Source organism: Meles meles, chromosome 18 (genome assembly GCF_922984935.1).
Source record: "Meles meles chromosome 18, mMelMel3.1 paternal haplotype, whole genome shotgun sequence".
Taxonomy (NCBI): Eukaryota; Metazoa; Chordata; class Mammalia; order Carnivora; family Mustelidae; genus Meles; species Meles meles.
Genome location: NC_060083.1, coordinates 27,403,984 through 27,419,694, shown reverse-complemented (window position 1 = coordinate 27,419,694; position 15,711 = coordinate 27,403,984). Strand labels below are relative to the sequence as shown.

Sequence of the window (15,711 nt, the reverse complement as noted above, 5' to 3'; positions counted from 1 at the left end):
AGAGACAAGGTTGCCATATAAAATAGGGGATGCTAATATCACACGTGACATACTTTTATACTATACAGTTATTTACTATTTATCCGAAATTCAAAATTGAATGGATGTTGTATATGATTATTCGCTAAATCTGGCAACCCTACTTAGAGGAGTTTTGGAGGATGACAGTGGGTAGGGTTAAGGAAGACAGAAAAAAATATGTTTAAAGCAAAAAATTTACATCCAGGATTTAAATATGAATTATAGGTTAGTAGGCTGGCTATAAACACACATTTTTTGGCAAGGAAATGATGTGTGCACGTATGTCTGGAAGGAGGGAGAAAGAAATACAAGCTGGCAGAAAATGGAAGGAACTCAAAATATACTGGATCTGGATTCTATTTGGCTTGAAGACAGAGAGGAAGAAGACGCAAATTGTCTAATGGGCATTTGGAAGAAAACCTACTTTCATGTACAAATGAAGTCCCATAGGATTTGGGGAAATTAGCCTTTTAATTGGTGGGTATATGATTATGATGTAAAGTTGACATTCCTGGTTTTTCCCCCAAAAGAAGTTCAGCTACAGTTTTCGAGGGATTGGCAAAATAGAGCAAATCATACATGTTACAATATATTAAGACCCATTAACACATGCTGCTATAATCGTCATTACTGTGGGCACATCAGCCACAGCTCTATACAGTTATTTCCTTGTAGCAACTGAATGCAATCACAACATATGCACCTAAGGAGTTTTTTTGGTTTTTTTTTTTGCTCAGCAGTAATAATATACCTGAAGTAAAAAGTAAACACCACCTTCCAATGTTGAAAAATATACCACTTGGTCTTTTAGTTCACATTAAAAAAAAAGATTAATTAATTAATTTATTTGACAAAGAGGTGCAGCAGCGAGAGAGGGAACACAAGCAGGGGGAGTGTGGTGGGAGAGGAAGAAGTAGGCTCCCTGCTGAGCAGGGGAGCCTGATGCGGGGCTCTATCCCAGGACCCTGGGATCATGATCTGCGCCAAAGGCAGACACTTAACAACTAAGCCACCCAGGTGCCCCTTCATATAATATTATAAGTCGTAAGACAAATACATTTTAAAATATAAAAATCACCATGAGTTCAGAAAATTACATTAAATATATTAGTACTACTCTTTTTTTTTTTTTAAGATTTTATATATTTATTTGAGAGAGCAAGAGAGCACAAGCAGGGGGAGCAGCAGAAGAGAGGAAGCAGCAGCCTCCCCACTGAACACAGAGCCTGACATGGGACTCAGTCCCAGGACCCTGGGATCATGACCTGAGCCGAAGGCAGACGCTTAACCAACTGGGCCACCCAGGGCCTGTATTGGTACTATTCTTTTTTTTTTTTTTTTTTTTTAAGATTTTATTTATTTGACAGACAGAGATCACAGGTAGGCAGAGAGGCAGCCAGAAAGAGAGGAAGGGAAGCAGGCTCCCTGCTGAGCAGAGAGCCCGATGCGGGGCTCAATCCCAGGACCCTGGGATCATGACCTGAGCCGAAGGCAGAGGCTTTAACCCACTGAGCCACCCAGGCGCCCCTGTATTGGTACTATTCTTAAGAGGTTATTAATAATCTATGAAATAACAATATCTTTTAAAGCATGATAAATCTAAGCGAAGCTTCTAGAAATAAAAGTCTATGATGGTCAATAAAACATTAAAGCAAAACATTTCTCCCACACTTAGCTATTTTACATATAAGGCTGTCTTAAACATCAGATCTTTTAAATTTTCTGTACTCTTTCAGAAAAAAATAAACAAGAAAAAAGTTAAAATTCCTTCTCATATTTTGTAACCACAACAGTAAATATCCACAACTCTGTTTTCAACACTTAAAGTAAAATATCCAGATGGGAATCGTGGACAAAGCAGCTTTTTTACCTGGAACCAAACTCTCATTGCAAATCCAAGGAGGCATTCTGGGCTGAACAGGATCCTGTGAAGGAAATACTCCCACACCTAGGAGATAAGAGACGTTATTTAACGTTCGTAACAATCCACGCAGATGATGGGGAAATTGCACTGAGTCACCCTTTTATATAAGAAGAGCGCTGGCCGAAGATACTAAAAAAAAGTCACCAATACAATTAAAAGATTTGGTTTCTAAACAACTCTTGTATATTAACTATGTCCTAAAGAGAAAGTGAAAAAAAACTAAGATGTACCAAATCAATACTCTGAATCACAGGAGGCTTGCAACATTTCATATGTATTACAAATTAAAGGAGAAAACATAACATCTGATAGTTTAAAAATTACGCATGTGAAAAAAATGTAATTGCTCAAGATTTCCTTGCAGCTTTTAATATTTCTTTGCAAAGTCGGATTTTTTTTTTTTTTTACCTGAATACGACACTGCTGCCTTAGATGTATAGGATTTTTCATTTTTATTTTGTTCAGAAAAATCTTCTAAAAGTTTGTCTCCTAGGCCACGCAAATTCTAATTCATCTCTGCAAGCTGAGTTTATAAACACTTGGATTTTTCTAGGCAGCAGTGTGCATGATTTACTTCAAAGAAGCAAAACTATTCTCATTGGTGACTTTTCCAGTTAAATTTTAACTTTCAACCTTTATGGAAGAACAGAAAGTGTAAGATGGGAAAAGAGTTTTTATAAAATAAAAGGAAAAGAAATTTAAAATGAGGAAGGATTCTGATTTAAAAAACTGGTTATCACAAAATTTTTAAAAGGAATAACTGTGCCAAAAGAATTCAGAGCAAAATCGTAGGGGTTAATTGGAGAAAGGAATGCATTAAAAGTATTTTAAGCAAAATACTGATTAGCAAAATCAAGCAGCATTCATTTGAAGATTAATTCTTAAGGTGTTAGCATTTGAGCGATATTTGGTTAAATCAACTTTTTTGAGTATTTCATGAGCTCACCACTCTCTTCAATGGACAGGTTTTGGTCTGAAGTCTTTTCTGCCTCTGGAGTGGTGGTACCACTTACACGTCCATCTACAGCACCCCCGTTTTTGGTCGTTAAACTGGGATGGTTCTTACTGGAACCTGGGCCTAGGGCTTTGTGCCCAACTTCAGAGGTATTTAATTTAATTTGTTCCTGCACAGACGTACTTATATCACAAGATACGAGGAGCTTCTCCTCCAAGGAAGGGCCTAAACAAACAGCATGAAGGGTTAATTTGTATATAATCGCAAATTTCTGTTTTCAACCATCCATTTCCATCCCCAGATTCTCAAGGGTAGGCCCTGCCACACATAGTGTAAATTTTGAAATAATTCAATCACTACACACTTGTATAGGACCTGAAAGACTTTAGAGCTTTTTAGAGAACTTAAATATCATTACCTACTTCGGTTCTCAAGAATTCTATGGGCCGGCAGGTAGAATGGTAGACTGGAAGGGGTGCTACCTCTGGAGACCACACAAGATGGAGAACTTCTATTTCTATTCACTACTGGGGGGCCCCTGGCCAGTCATGTCATTTCTGGGTGTGTTTCTATATCTGCGACTGAGGAATCTGGACTAAGTATATGTCTGCTAGGATCTATGTCTCAGAAATGAAGGTTTAACTGTCCCCACCCCCCCCTTTCCACAAGTGCTAAACTAAGGTACGGTTTAAAGATATGTCTAAGGACACAATGACAATAAATAGGGAACCCAGGCTTCTGACCCCAAGTGCTCTACCACTGAACCAGAGAGAGCACCTTCTAAAGTGAAAGTAACTTCACTTTCACTTTAGAAGGTGAAATATTCTAATATTGGCGATTTTCTCAATATTGGCGATTTTCTCAAACAAGAGTACTCTGTAGAAACCAGTTTGTTTTTAAAGTTCAAAGATGGTTTAAATAGCTCCTTATTTAGGAGCAAGAGTTTTAAATCATTTTTCTAGAATGTGAGGCCCCCAGAATCAAAAAATCTAGATTCTTATTTTAGTGAATTTGAGTAGTAGTCATACATCAGGTACATGTTTCTTTACCAACAACAGTGTATCATTTTACTTATATAAGAGAAATAAATTATCCAAGATTATCTTAAGAATGGTTTCATTAATATTCTAGGAGTTACCTGCTTTCTGTACATTGTATGAGGCTGCAGCAGTAGAGAAAGAAGGAATTTGCCCAGGGACACCATGTAAGGCAAAAGACACTGGAATCTGACCTGGAGGGAGAGGCTGTGCTCCAGCCTTCTGTGTATGCAACTGGCCAAGTGGGATGGTGGGATGGAAAGACTGAAAAGGCTGGGAAGTGGAAGAAGGACCACATGTGGGCACTTCAACAGGCCCCTGCATAAAGTCACTGAATTCTTCTTCATCAAGAAAGGCAGATGATGGGGAGACAGTTTTAGTAGAATGAGATGATGTGGGATAATCTGCAAAATGGAAAATGGCAATGAAACACACGGAAATGGAAATCAGCAAGGAAAAAAGAAATTAAGATGTAGTACAATTCCAAAAGAATATACTGAAACATGAATAGCAGAGGTGAACAAATACTAACACGCAACAAGAGTCAAATGGAATTATTAAATGAATGAAAAACACTTTGATGTCTATTTACACACAATTTTTTTCCTTTCAAAAAGCAATTTTATAGGTATTTTACATTTTGTTCAAAAACAAAAAAAATTAAACTCAAAATTCCCTTCCTTCTTTTATTAGGTTCATACCAGTTTTGTCCCCGAGACCATTAACAGTTTACATCAAAGTGGTGATGACTTTGACACCCAAGTCAGTTGTTTGGATAATATCCTCTCAAACCAGTATGTGCGACATTTTAGAAAACCTACCTCCTCCTTGCTGCTGAATACATTCTGGACAGATACTTACTCTGGTGATTAAATTTCATTATGCCAGTTAGAAACAATGCATGATACATTCTTGTCATCTTAAATATACCACGCCTAACCCATACACTTTGCATACATAGTTCATATCAGTGAAGTTACCACTTGAGGAATGAAAATTACAAAAGAACATTGTAAACATATTACCCAGGTGGTACTGTAAAAAGCAACAAAATCAGGACACCATAAAGTGCTAAGTCAAACAACTCAAAGGTCAATTTAAGATAATAAACTCTGACTGAGGACTATGTTTAAAAGATCTTTGGCTCTAAAGTCTATATATCATTGCAGCTCTTTACTGTTAAGTGTGAGGTTTACTTATATAATAAGCCTTGCCTATAGGGACTTCATTTAATAATATTGTTTTTGCTTCTTTACACTCTTTTTTCAAAATCCAAAAAATTTATTTTAAATAAGTTAACTTTTAAAAACTAGAGTCACACACAGATACACAGATGAAGGCAACATCAGCCCTGACTATCTCTAGCTCTGCCCATCCATCATCCGCAGCCAGCTTCAAACTGAACCATGTGTCTCTCAACCTGCCTTTTTTGTTGTTGAGGTACGGCTAAATATATATTATATAGTTTATAACTATATAGTTATAACTATGTATATAATTATATAGTTTATAACTATATAGTTATAACTACATACATATAAAGTATATACTATATATATAGCACATATATAGTATATAGTATATAACTATATACGTAGTTATAACTATATAGTTACATAGTTTCAGGTGTACAACACAGAGATTCCATAATAGTATATACACTGTGAGATGATCACCACAATAAGTCTAATTACCATCTGTCACCAAAGTTACAAAAAAATTTTTTTCTCTCTTAATGAGAACTTTTTTTTTAAAAGATTTTATTTTTCATTATTTATTTGACAGAGAGATCACAAGTACGCAGAGAGGTAGGCAGAGAGAGAGGAGGAAGCAGGCTCCCCGCCGAACAGAGAGCCCAATGTGGGGCTCGATCCCAGGACCCTAAGATCATGACCTGAGCTGAAGGCAGAGGCTTTAACCCACTGAGCCACCCAGGTGCCCCTCTTAATTAGAACTTTAAGCCAACTTTCAAATATGCACTACATATTGACTATAGTTCTCACACTGTACATTACAACCTCATGACATTTGCTTTATAACTGGAAGTTTGAACCTCTTGACCACCTTCACCGATTTCACCCACCTCCCACTTTCCTCTGTCAATTACCATTCTGTTCTCCTTCTTTCATTTTGTTTTTCAGGTTCCAGGTACAAGTGAAATCATACGGTATTTGTCTTTCTCTGACTTATTTCACTTAGTCTAATACCCTCAAGGTCCATCCATGTTGTTGCCAATGGCAAGATTCCATTCTTCTTTATGGATGAGTAGTAGTCTGTTGTATACATACACCATATCTTCTTTACCAATTCATCCATCAATGCACACTTAGGTTGCTTCCATATCTTGATTATTGTAAATAATGCTACAATGAACATGGGGTGTGTATATTTTTTTTGAGTTAGTATTCTTATTTTCTTTGGATTAACACCCAGTAGTGGAATTGCTGGATCATATGGTAGCTCTATTTTAAAATTTTTGAGGCACCTTCACACTGTTTTCCACAGTGGCTGCACCACCCTACATTCCCACCAAGAAGGCATGAGGATTCTCTTTTTCCCACATCCTTGCCAACATTATTGTTTCTTGTCTTTTTTATGATAGTCATTCTAACAGGTGTTAAGTGGCATCTCATTATAGTTTGCAATGTGATTTGCATTTCCCTAATGATTAGTGATGTTGAGCATCTTTTCATGTGCCTGTGGACCATTTTGTATGTCTTCTTTGGCAAAATATCCATTCAGATCCTCTGCCCATTTTTTCTCATCAGTTTTTTTTTTTTTTTTTTGCTATTGAGCTGTATGAGTTCTTTGTATATGATTTGCAAATATTTTCTCCCATTCAGTTGGTTGCCTTTTGTCAATGGTTTCCTCTGCTATGCAGAAACTTTTTAGCTTGATGTTGTTCCACTTGTTTATTTTTGCTTTTGTTGCCTTTGATTTTGGAATCCGATCCAAAAAAATCACTGCGAAAACTAATGTCAAAAGTTTACCACCTATGTTTTCTTTTAAGGGTCTTATGGTTTCAGGTCTTTCAAGTCTTTAACCCATTTTGAGTTAATTTTTGTGTATGATATAAGACAGTAATCTAGTTTCATTCTTTTGCATGTGGCTGTTCAGTTTTCCCAACACCTTTTATTGAACAGACTGTCCTTTTCCCACTGTGTACTCTTGCTTCCTTTGTCATAAATTAATTGACCATATATGTTTGGACTTATTTTTGGACTCTCTATTCTGTTCCACTGATCTATGTTTCTGTTTCTATGCCAGTATCATATTGTTTTGATTCCTACAGCTCTGTGATATACTTTGAAAACCAGGGTCTGTCATGTCTTTAGCTTTTTTCTTTCTTTTTTTTTTTTTTTTTTAGATTTTAAAAAAAGTTTATTTGACAGAGAAAGAGATCACATTAGGCAGAGAGGCAGGTGGGGTGGGGGGAAGCAGGCTGCCCGCTGAGCAGAGAGCCCACTGTGGGGCTCGATCCCAGGACCCTGGGATCATGACCCGAGCCAAAGGCAGAGGCTTTAACCCACTGAGCCACCCAGGCGCCCCAGCTTTCTTCTTTCTTAAGACCACTTTGGCTATCTGAGGTCTTTTGTGGTTCTGCAAATTTTAGGATTGTTCTATTTCTGTGAAAAATGCCACTAGAAGATTGATAGGAATTGTCTTGAAATCTGTAGATTGCTTTGGGTAACATGGACATTTTACTCATTCTTCCAATCCATGAGTGCGAAGTATCTTTCCTTTTTTGTGTGTGTCTTCTTCAATTACTTTCATCGATGTTGTCAAGTTTTCAGTATACAGGTCTTTCAGCTTCTGGTTAAATTTATTCCTAGGTTTTTTATTCTACTTGATGCAAGTATAAATGAAATCGTTTTCTTAATTTCTTTTTCTGATAGTTTGCTGTTAGTGTATAGTGCAACATAGTTTTACATACTGATTTTGTATTCTGTAACTTCACTGAATTAATTTACTAGTTCTAACATTTTTTTTGGTGGTCTTTAGGGTTTTCTACATGTAAAGCTTCTTCACATTTTTAACTACTTTAAATTGCTTTAATATTTACTAAAGTCTAATGCCACAGGAGCAGCCTTTTTAAAAAAAGGCTCTCATCTGAAAAATGGGGACACCACGTGCTTCTTTTTTGGACACTTTTCTTTTGGATTCATAAAATAGAATCTTCAATGCTTCCAGGTTTTATGAAAGATGCAAAATGAATATTCAAAACTGTTGTCTTATTTTTGTTTAAAAAAACAAAAAGCCACGATGCAATGAACTCCAATCCCTCCTAAAAATGGCTACACGAGTATGGATTTAAGTTCTTAATTTGGGTTCTCAGACGAGCACTGGTAGAAAATGGTAATAATAGAAAACTGAGAGCTACTCTGAGTATTTTTTAAATGGACCCTATTTATCAGCAGTAAGGCTGCAAATGTTAAACCAATGTTTCTCTGCATTTGACTGGAATTACGTTAATCTATGTGTCATATACATTTTGGCTTATAAACTCTCAACAGTGATATATATGATTAAGAAGAAGTATAAAATTTTGTGATTGTGTATTTCATATCTTAAGGTAAACAGTCAGTGGGGGCAGGGGTATTAATAGATGGTGGGTAAAAGGTTGAAAACTTTTTTTATGTACTTTATGTTAAGTCCCTAACTGGAGAAGCTCTGGAAACTTCTTGAGCTTGCTTCAAAAATCTTTTTTTGGATAAGCACAGAGCAGTTAACTAGAAACAGCTAACTGCATGCATGTTGACTGAACTCCTGAGACCTCTTAAACGCCAAAACAATTTATTATTTAACAATGAGGTTGTCAAACTACACCTAGTTGTCGAAAGAGGGCGTTCTATATGGACAGAACAGTGTTTGCCCTAACAATGGCCATTCATCTCCGCCTTCTTCTTCTAAGTTCCATGCAGGTTCCAGTTTTAAGCATTCCAGTATTTATTTTTCAATTACTTCCTAAGCAGTTATTTAGCTTATAATTTTCATTTTTATTTACGTTTTTCCTTTCTGAACTCATTCTGACTGCTATATCCATTCTCTTTTCAAGCTTGCTATATATCTTACTTTGGGGCACCTCTGGAATGAGAATCTGAGTATATATCTATCAAGTGAATTTAATAAGAAGAGTTAAAGCTGTTCCAGAAAGAACCTGTAACTGTGCCAATATATTATTCCCTACTGATATCACCTATAAAAGGTACTACAATACAAGGGTCTAAGGAAAATTTATTGACATAATATATGCCAACCAAGAGTACTTGGTTGGGTGAATGATTCAACAACTCTTCATCTGTTAATGATATGTTATTCTTAACCCCCTATAAATTTTAAAACATCCAAATCTTTATTCAGCTTGAAGGATGAGATGAGCACTGACTCTCCACACACACACACAGTGGTCAATTAAACACACAGGAAATCACCTTCCAATAAAAGGAAAATTTTAAATTAAAATTACCTGGTTTCTTAGGGTGTGATGCCGGAGTAGGGTGCATCTTAGCATCTCTGGAAAATCCATCCAAGTTTCCTTTTATGGCTTCCAAAGCATCATCTCTACTCTTCTCTCCTGTCTAAGAGACAACAGATATATGCATATATCTTCACTTATGGCTCACTTCATCCTAGATCCTCCCAAACTGAAAGTACAGATATTGGTCTGTTTTCAATATTTTTACCACAGACTTCTGACAGGGAATTCTCCAAGTCAGAAAAACACTGACAAGTGTGTAAGTATACGAAATGCATAAGATGACAATCTATAAAACACAAAAATATTAAAGGGTTCATTTATAAATACTTCAGGACACAAATGATATTAAGTATCCTATATTAATTAGTATTAAAATCAATTATTAATCTTCCCGAGAAAAAATCACAAACATTCCAGTGGTAGTAAAAAAGACCTGAGATGATGATGGTTGATATCCCATTCCGTTCAAAAATAATGTCTTACAGGAAAGGAAGAATTCTTCACTTTTAGACCCAAATGAATCAACCACAGCCTGAGCTTGGGCTGGTGCCCAGGTGACAGAATCCCCTGAATGAGTGAGAGGCACACACAGGGCGGATGCGGGCTGCGGTGGTGGAATATATTACCTTCGGTTTCACACTACTCAGAAGTCTGAGCTTCTGCTTCTGCTCTTCAAACTGGCGTCTTTTCCTTTCTTCTTCTAAGAGCTTCTGTTGCTGTTCAAATCGTTTTCTAAAGGAAAAACGATCTAGTAAAGAACTAGCTTCAGAGATTATCAACTGTGTTATGGTCATACTTCTAACAGTTTCAGCAATATCACCTTTTACTTCTAGAATGAAAACCCTCACTGCTAATTATAGCTGATATTCTTAAGACAACACTATTTCCCCATTAATTTTGAAATATACAAAATGAGCCCAAAAAATGATTCAGTTATAGATATGAATTTATTTCTTGTCTAATTTGCAAAAGAAAGGGATAATCTTTTGCATTCAAAAATAATCTCAAAAAACAGCCAGGGAAGTAGACAAAAAAGAAACTCTGACTTGGGAAGGCAGTGTTGTACAGGAGAAAGAGCAATGCTTGGGGCATCAGGAGGCCTACACTCGGGTCCAGGGTTTGCTAGTAACTACATGATGGGGGCTGACAAGAAACTCCATCCTCTGAACTGCATTTTCCCTAAATATAAAATTACAGGGCTGAATCAGAGGATCCATTAGGTCTGTTCTTGCTTAAAACTTATATATAAAAATGTATTGCAAGTATCTTAAATGCGACATGACTGTACTGGTTTCAAATCTGCATTAAAGAACTGTTCTTAAAATAACAGCTATCATGCATCTTTACGCTTGATTCCTGAGGTCTCTTACTGTTGCTCTTCAGCAAACTGCTTCTGCATGTCTGGAGTGTACTGTGGGCCTGGAGGACGCATTCCCAGGAAAGGCGTTTGTCCCAGGTAAGGCATTCCTGCTGCTGGCATTGGGCCCATTGGTATCCCTGCCTGAAAGAAACAGAGGCTTGAAAAACACAATTCCTCCTTTTAATTGTTACACAGAAAACAGTGCCTTTCATAAATTCTTAGTGTTTTTATTAATAAACCATATGATTTTCTTTTAAATAATAGTCAAAAAACACAGGCTAAAAATGGAAAGTTCCCCTTACAATCTCATCCCTTTCATTTCCTTGCTTCAGAGGTGCCCACCGCTAACATCTGAGGGCGTGTGTACTTGGAAGCACATGGGTATATTCTGGTCAGTTCACTAACCCATATTCTTTGAGAAGAGGTATCATATCTTACATGTCTTCGTATTTCCAGCAACAGATTAGAGCTTGCCATATGGTGGTTATTCCAAAAATGAGATTAAACATGCTTTTCCAGTAAGTATGATAGGATAATAAATATTTTGGTGTTTATTATCACAGGCCTGATAGTCAAACTTTTACAGAAAACAAAATATATTCAATCAGCAATAAGTGATATAGCAATACCACAGTATAAAGGTTATTCAAGCATTTAGAATAGTATTACACAATAGGTAATCACAAAATCTAATGTTAATGATGATGATGACACTGGCTTATTTTACACTGAGTGGAAATTCTACTTCTCAGCCTTCTCCCTGACAGGCTTCCCTTTTCTTCCCTCACGGACACCTGGCTGTACCTGGAAGCACTCTCTCATTTGGAGACTGTTGCTTCTCTTCCACATTTCCTGTAAATAAGGGGAATATTCCTCCTTGCTTCTTCTAAACCTTTTATCCTCTCTTCCTTCAAAAACCAAAATACATGTATCTAGCTACTTTAGTCACCCAAATTGCCCAGTCCGTTAATTTCAGGATGGCTACTTTCAGTTATAATGGATGAAGGATGTGTTTGTAATAACGGTTAACTCCCCTACTTACACAAACTTGGTTAATGTAAACTACCGCAATTTAAATTACTTTAAGGTTAAGATTATTTTCACACTACGGGAATTAATATAGTCAGATGTTCATCACTTCATTTTTCTTTTAAGATTCTTTGCTTTCTTTTTTTTTTTTTTAAGATTTTATTTATTTATTTGACAGAGAGAGGTACAGTGAAAGTAGGAACATGAGCAGAGGAACTGGGAGAGGGAGAAGCAGGCTTCCTGCCAAGCAGGGAGGCCAATGCGGGCTCCATCCCAGGACCTTGGGATCATGACCTGAGCTGAAGGCAGACGCTTAGCAACTGAGCCACCCAGGTGCCCCAAAGATTCTTTACTTTTAAGTAATCTCTACACCCAAGAGGCTGGAACTCAACCCCGATATCGAAGTCACATGCTCTACTGACTGAGTCAGCTGGGTGCCCCTAAGCAATTCATTTTTAATGTTTTTTTTTTTTAAAAAGATTTTATTTATTTGAGAGAGAATGAGAGAGGAGAGAGAGAGAGATAATGAGAGGGGAGAGGGTCAGAGGGAGAAGCAGACTCCCCACCAAGCAGGGAGCCCGATGCACGACTCAATCCCAGGACTCTAGGATCATGACATGAGCCAAAGGCAGTCGCTTAACCAACTGAGCTACCTGAGTTTTTTTTTTTTTTTAAACAACACTTAAGATCTTGATTTTAATCTAAAAATGTTTGTTGAAGAAATCATGTTAGTGTTTTCCTCAAAGTATTCCTTTTAGAAATTATTAAAAATACACCCTCATTCTGAACCTTGAAAAAAGTGCACCTCATTGAAACAGTTGGGAATGTTTTAAGGCCTAGAAATAATACAATGTGGGTAAAGCACCTAGAACCCTGTGTAGCATATATGAGTAAATAGCCGTTATTATAATTATTAAAAATTATACTGATGAAGTATAATTATACTGAAGAAGTAATACACTCTCAAAAACAATGATGACCCCATTTTTTTTTTCTGGAACAAAGTAGGATTCTGCAGGCAAATACAGAGTCAAAGCCACTAAATAAGAAAAATGAACACTTCATAGTTACAATATACGTATCACTTTATTGTGTTCATGCCATATGCCAGCTATAGAATTAGGCACTTACATACACTATTCTCAATATACATAAGATCCTTAGAATTAGAGATATTTCTGATAACAACCAACAAGAATACCTTAATATTAACACTTATGAAGCTCCTCATATGTCCCAGGGACTTTTCTAAGAGCTTTACATATATTAATAGACTTAATTCTTGTAACAAAATGAGGCGGTAGGTGCTACTATTATTCTTATTTTATAGATGAGGAAATTGAAGTACAAAATAGTTAACTACCTTATTTATTGTGGGTAAGTGGCAGAGCCAGTATTAGAACAAGGAAGTGTCTGATTCCAAAGTCCATGTTCTCCACCATTAGGCCATGCTGCCTCTTCAATTACGAGCTACCACAGATTTAGATTTAAAAACAATTTTAATGTGTTCTGTTGTGTGTTTATTCATATGATCAGTCATATACTTGCTCAATGAAGAGTAGCAGCTTGGAAGGCTTATGAATGGTTTAGGACCTTACAATGGGAGTTACAAATAATTCACACTGAAATTACTAGCACTGTCTATTCTAAATCTTGGGTGGGGGTGGCAATGTGTACTTACTTTTAGTCATGATGTGGTTCTCTTGCTGCTAAAAATTAGCACTGTAGTCCTAGGATTACATTTATTTATTTTTTCCAGATCTACTTAAGCATAATAACTAAATCAATTCCCTATTTTTTTCCAGCTTTACTGAGATGTAGCTGACATAACACTGTAATTTTAAGGTATGAAACTTGTTGATGTGATACACTTGCATACTGCAAAATAATTACCACTGCAGTATTAACTTAACATTTCCATCATGTCACATAATCACCATTTCTCTCTCTCTTTTTAAAAAGATTTTATTTATTTATTTGACAGACAGAGATCACAAGTAGGCAAAAAGGCAGGCAGAGGGAGGTGGGGAAGCAGGCTCCCTGACAAGCAGAAAGCCCGTTGTGGAGCTTGATCCCAGGACCCTGAGATCATGACCTGAGCTGAAGACAGAGGCTTAACCCAATAAGCCAACCAGGCACCCCTCACCATTTCTTTTTTGCGATGAGGAAATAAGTTCCTTTTTAAATTGACTTAGTTTGGGGCGCCTGGGTGGTTCAGTGGCTAAAGCCTTGGCTTTCGGCTCAGGTCATGATCCCAGGGTTCTGGGATCGAGCCCCGCATCAGGCTCTCTGCTCAGCTGGGAGCCTGCTTCCCTCCCTCTCCCTCTGCCTGCCTCTGCCTACTTGTGATCTCTGTCTGTCAAATAAATAAATAAAAATCTTTTAAAAAAATTGACTTAGTTTACTCAAGGCACATAAAACGCAAACCCCCCGCCCAAAACCCCACTCAACTCATATGGGCCAAAAGACCAGATATTCCACAAAAATAATAAAGAATAAAAGAAGGCATTTTCTTGCACATTGCCTTCCTATTTACAAAATTCTGTTCTTCCAGAAGATTCAAGCTTGCTGAATGATATTCTTTCTCCTAGTACTGAAAAGTTACTTTATACATTTATACAGTTTCTTAATTCATTCTTTTGAAATCTAGATATACCAAAAGGTTAAAAAATACTAAACTTTAGTTATATACTGGGTGGATGACATGACAAAAGAAATAGCTCAGAAATCTGAGATATATCCAAAAAACTGCTAAAAATACTAAAGATAAAGAAGTTCACTTGTAGATGTAGAATCCTGAAGGCTACTTAAGACTTGAGTAACTGGAGAGATAGGACAGACTAAAAAAGTAAAAATATCAATTTCAATCAAAATCCCAACAGATTTTATGTGGAATTTCACAAGCTTATCTTAAAAATTTATACTTAAGAGGAAAGAAATATGAATAGCTAAAATTCTTTAAAAGAAGAGCCACACAAGCAGTTATTAAGGCTTATCTTGGGCTAGAAAAATTAGGAGACTAAGCTAGTTATTGATGCAGGGATAGACGGAGATAGTAATGGGATAAACAGAAGAGCTCAGAAACAAACTAACCCAAAGCATTTAAAGAAATTGGATAGTATAGGAGTAATCTTAGAAATCAATGAGTAAGGAATGGGCTATTGATAAATGATTTGAAGACAGCGGGCTACTCAAATGGAAAATAATAAAGTTAGAACTTTAGACCCACACTGATACCTAAGATCAGCTCCAGAGAGGTTTAATAAGAAAATACAGGAGAATAATATTATGATGTCAGAGTAGGACTATATCTAATGAGACATAAAACTCAAAACCAAAAAAGAAATGATTTATCCATCTGTCTTAACTTTTACAACACAGGCCACTACCACCAAAATGAAAAGACAAACCAAAGTACAGGAGGAGATACTGGCAACACAAATAACCACAAAGGCAAGAATCCAGAATATACAATGAACTCTTAGAAATCAATAAAACCAGAACAAACAGCAAAAAATTGGAAGCAACTTAAATTTCCATCAACCAAAGTATATATACCCATGCATTAGAATACTACAACACAGCAGCTATATGAACAAACTTGGCTTCATTCTGTAACAGGGATAAATCTAGGAGAGAAACAATGTCAAATTAAAAAAATCAAATGCAGATGGGCAAAAAACCTAGAAAATATATAATGTCCAAGAATATTCAAACATGTAAAATAGTAGAAGTATAAGAATACATACAAAAACAATAAGCATTGAATTTTTTTTTTTAAGATTTTATTTATCTATTTGACAGACAGATCATAAGGAGGCAGAGAGGCAGGCAAAGAGAGAGAGAAGGAAGCAGGCTCCCTACCGAGCAGAGAGCCCAATGCGGGGCTTGATCTCAGGACCCTGG

The 15,711-nt window shown here is 36.5% G+C and overlaps 1 protein-coding gene across 13 annotated transcripts in view; it reads right to left on the bottom strand.

Moving 5' to 3' along the window:
* SYNRG (synergin gamma) overlaps window positions 1-15,711 on the bottom strand; it is an 86,265-nt gene that overhangs the window by 48,480 nt on the left and 22,074 nt on the right. For 5 of the 13 annotated variants that reach the window (XM_045984354.1, XM_045984358.1, XM_045984355.1 and 2 more), the window contains exons 4-7: window positions 10,787-10,917; window positions 10,043-10,148; window positions 9,405-9,516; window positions 1,892-1,969 (exon numbers count right to left, since the gene is read on the bottom strand). In XM_045984354.1, coding sequence (XP_045840310.1) covers window positions 1,892-1,969; window positions 9,405-9,516; window positions 10,043-10,148; window positions 10,787-10,917 — 427 coding nt within the window. Of the gene's footprint in view, window positions 1-1,891; window positions 1,970-2,891; window positions 3,126-4,038; window positions 4,342-9,404; window positions 9,517-10,042; window positions 10,149-10,786; window positions 10,934-15,711 lie in introns of all 13 variants that reach the window. The other 8 variants (XM_045984350.1, XM_045984346.1, XM_045984345.1 and 5 more) reach the window with 4 other exon arrangements.